The sequence below is a fragment of the Oncorhynchus masou genome, chromosome 23 (assembly GCF_036934945.1).
Source record: "Oncorhynchus masou masou isolate Uvic2021 chromosome 23, UVic_Omas_1.1, whole genome shotgun sequence".
NCBI lineage: Eukaryota > Metazoa > Chordata > Actinopteri > Salmoniformes > Salmonidae > Oncorhynchus > Oncorhynchus masou.
Window position 1 is genome coordinate 44,763,266 of NC_088234.1, and position 3,854 is coordinate 44,767,119.

Genomic DNA, 3,854 nt, shown 5'->3' on the forward strand with positions numbered 1-3,854 from the left:
CCACAATTCCGTGAAACATAGGATATTACAGTTTTTGATGTCCCGTTGGTAGGATTTCGTGATTGTACCTTGTCTGGTTTATTGTCCAATGATTCCACGTTGGCGAGTAGTATTGACGGTAATGGCAGCTTTCCCACTCGCCTTTTCCGAGTCCTGACCAGGCATCCGGCTCTTTGTCCTCTGTACCTGCGTCGCTTCCTCTTGCAAATAACGGGAATGTGGGCCCTGTCGGGTGTTCTGAGAATGTCCAGTGCGTCTTGCTTGTTGAAGAAAAAATCTGTGTCTAATCCGAGGTGAGTGATTTCTGTCCTGATATCCAGAAGCTCTTTTTTGTCGTAAGGTACTGTTGCAGAAACATTATGTACAAAATAAGTTACAAATAACGCGCAAAAAAAACACATAATAGCACAATTGGTTGGGCGCCCGTGAAACTGCTGCCATTTCTTCCGCCGCACTTTATTTTTTACTAGGAACCCACCCTGCAGTTGCCTTGGCAGACCTGCTCCCTCCATTGCTCTAGCCAGTGAGAGAAACATGCTAACAAATGTTTGTGCTTTGAAACGAAAAATAAATACTGCCACAAAACTTTTGCTAGATTGATGATAGTGTTGCTAGACATAGCAAGTAAAGTGAACTTCAAAACGTGATGTGCTATTATTGGAATTTGGAGCGCTTCTGGCATTTCATCTTTAATGAAAGCAGTTGATGGTTTACTAAAACAGCTCTACCTCTTGATTGGTAGAAGCTATTCCTGTTCTGCTTTCAGATTAGAAAATCAGAGAAGTAGACTTTTTTGTCTAACTTTTTGGGAAAGTGGTACAAATGTCAGTTGTTTATGAAAAAGTTACTGAAAATTGTGTTAATATGGTTACAAAAAAAGATTTAACACACTAACTTTTTGTCCAAGTTGATGCAAAGTGATCAAAGTAGCTGACTTGTGTAAAAAGTTGCATTGTTGCATTTATAGTGAATGGAATGTAGGAAGTGATGATGTCACAATGGAAGCTTTAGAATGTTGAAGAAATCCAATGAAAGTGGATGAAGTTTAATAAGTTTAATAAAAGTTTAATCATAAATAGTATCAAAAAGTTGTATGCAAGCACACTATTCCAGACCAGTCTGCACATTTTAAATTTTGATATGGCGTTTCTAGCTTTAACGGTGTAAGAGCAGTAGCGTACTAAAGAAAAGAAGAACACAAAAACTATAAAAAGGCCAAAGTAATTCGTAAAATATTGTGTGTGGCTGCTTTCGCAAGTCACATTAATAAGAAGTATGAAGAAGTATGAAGAAGATTTAAAGTCGGTACTTTTTCTTCACAAGTCCCGCCTAACTATAAATGAGAAATAATTTGTACAATATCAAGAGTGTGGCTGCTGTTGTGGTTGAATAAAGATTTAAACTAATAAAAGACAAAGCTTCTGTTCATCAGTAGAAGTAAAGTTAGCTAGCTAACCATTGCATGTTTCCATAGTTACCACAACCTGACGAAGGCCTCTCTACCGTTGGCCAATCGTGTCGCAGCTTATGGGAACGCCTCCCTGCTCCTGCCGGCATTCAGCTACACAATCTGTACTAAAGTGTCATTGGATGTTTACCACGCCCTTCGACCGCTGAGGCCCAATCAGAAGGTGGTATTCTTCAACCCCAATTTCATGCTTAATCTGGGCAGGAAGTGGAAAGGGCAGGGTTTAAAAGAGCGCCGCCTCAGCACCGGGCTGATGCTGGCTAGTGTGGCCATGGAACTCTGCAAAGAGGTAAGGGTGTGTGTGAGTGAGTGTGTGAGTGTGTGAGTGAGTGAGTGAGTGAGTGAGTGAGTGAGTGAGTGAGTGAGTGAGTGAGTGAGTGAGTGAGTGAGTGAGTGAGGGAGGGAGGGAGGGAGGGAGGGAGGGTGTATGTGCATATTTGTGTTGTGTGTCTCTAAGTTTCTACCTGTCTCTCTGTCAGGTTCACATTTACGGTTTCTGGCCCTTCTCTCTGGATCTAAACCACAATCCTTTGCCCCATCATTACTATGACAACGTTGGCCCTAATAAAGGCATCCACTCCATGCCTGATGAGTTCCTACTGCTACTGAAGCTACACACACAGGGAGTGCTGCAACTACACCTGGGACGCTGCTGAACACACACACACTCAAACACTCATGCATACACACACACACACACTCCATCTTTATTGTTGAGTGTTTTATGTTGATTTAAAAAAAATAAACATTTTCATAATATCAGAATGTCTCTAACTCTCTTGTTCCCTGGCTGGCTTTATCTGTCTACTGATGGTAAATGGCATGAATATATTGTATTTTGGCCATATGCCAAAACACACATTTATATGTTGCAGGGATTCACCACCCACCCACTGCACAGGCGCATGCTTTAGTACTATTTAAACGTTTTTAAAATCTTTTCTGTCATCTGAATAAGTAGTTTTAGGGGATTTTAACTTAATTCGGCTTACCCCGGCCTCAGACCATTTTAATAAAATGTTTCTTGACTTTAACCTGACCCTGCTAGATTCCTTCAATCTCCACCGAGTTATTTTTTTGTTTTTTTGCGCCTCATGTGGAACGATCTCCAAAACTTCTTAAAGTTGGTTGAGTTGGTCCCTATAGGGCAATCCAGTGAAATTGATGTGCTCAAAAAAATAAAGGGAACACTTAAACAACACAATGTAACTCCAAGTCAATCACACTTCTGTGAAATCAAACTGTCCACTTAGGAAGCAACACTGATTGACAATAAATTTCACATGCTGTTGTGCAAATGGAATAGACAACAGATGGAAATTATAGGCAATTAGCAAGACACCCCCAATTAAGGAGTGATTCTGCAGGTGGGGACCACAGACCACTTCTCAGTTCCTATGCTTCCTGGCTGATGTTTTGGTCACTTTTGAATGCTGGCGGTGCTTTCACTCTAGTGGTAGCATGAGACGGAGTCTACAACCCACACAAGTGGCTCAGGTAGTGCAGCTCATCCAGGATGGCACATCAATGCGAGCTGTGGCAAGAAGGTTTGCTGTGTCTGTCAGCGTAGTGTCCAGAGCATGGAGGCGGTACCAGGAGACAGGCCAGTACATCAGGAGATGTGGAGGAGGCCGTAGGAGGGCAACAACCCAGCAGCAGGACCGCAACCTCCGCCTTTGTGCAAGGAGGAGCACTGCCAGAGCCCTTTAAAATGACCTCCAGCAGGCTACAAATGTGCATGTGTCTGCTCAAACGGTCAGAAACAGACTCCATGAGGGTGGTATGAGAGTCCGACGTCCACAGGTGGGGGTTGTGCTTACAGCCCAACACCATGCAGGACGTTTGGCATTTGCCAGAGAACACCAAGATTGGCAAATTCGCCACTGGCGCTCTGTGCTCTTCACAGATGAAAGTAGGTTCACACTGAGCACATGTGACAGACGTGACAGAGTCTGGAGACGCCCTGGAGAACGTTCTGCTGCCTGCAACATCCTCCAGCATGACCAGTTTGGCAGTGGGTCAGTCGTGGTGTGGGGTGGCATTTCTTTGGGGGGCCGCACAGCCCTCCATGTGCTCGCCAGAGGTAGTCTGACTGCCATTAAGTACCGAGATGAGATCCTCAGACCCCTTGTGAGCCCATATGCTGGTGCGGTTGGGCCTGGGTTCCTCCTAATGCAAGTCAATGCTAGACCTCATGTGGCTGGAGTGTGTCAGCAGTTCCTGCAAGAGGAAGGCATTGATGCTATGGACTGGCCCGCCCGTTCCCCAGACTTGAATCCAATTGAGCACATCTGGGATATCATGTCTCGCTCCATCCACCAACGCCACGTTGCACCACAAATTGTCCAGATGTTGGCAGATGCTTTAGTCCAGGTCTGGGAGGAGA

General features: G+C 44.4%; 1 protein-coding gene across 1 annotated transcript; it reads left to right on the top strand.

Moving 5' to 3' along the window:
• Window positions 1-216: 216 nt before the first annotated feature.
• LOC135510110 (alpha-2,8-sialyltransferase 8F-like) lies at window positions 217-2,224 on the top strand. Its single transcript, XM_064930897.1, has 3 exons — window positions 217-293; window positions 1,475-1,757; window positions 1,948-2,224. The coding sequence occupies exons 1-3, from the start codon at window positions 217-219 to the stop codon at window positions 2,122-2,124; spliced, it is 537 nt and encodes a 178-aa protein (XP_064786969.1). The 3' UTR covers window positions 2,125-2,224.
• Window positions 2,225-3,854: the final 1,630 nt, after the last annotated feature.

What these genes read in the sequence shown, in the direction of transcription:
- LOC135510110 (XM_064930897.1), top strand. Translation starts at nt 217, where the DNA reads ATGTGGGCCCTGTCGGGTGTTCTGAGAATGTCCAGTGCGTCTTGCTTG. An exon ending in AAATCTGTGTCTAATCCGAG is followed by an intron (nt 294 to 1,474) that starts GTGAGTGATTTC and finishes ATGTTTCCATAG; the next exon opens with TTACCACAACCTGACGAAGG. An exon ending in CCATGGAACTCTGCAAAGAG is followed by an intron (nt 1,758 to 1,947) that starts GTAAGGGTGTGT and finishes TCTCTCTGTCAG; the next exon opens with GTTCACATTTACGGTTTCTG.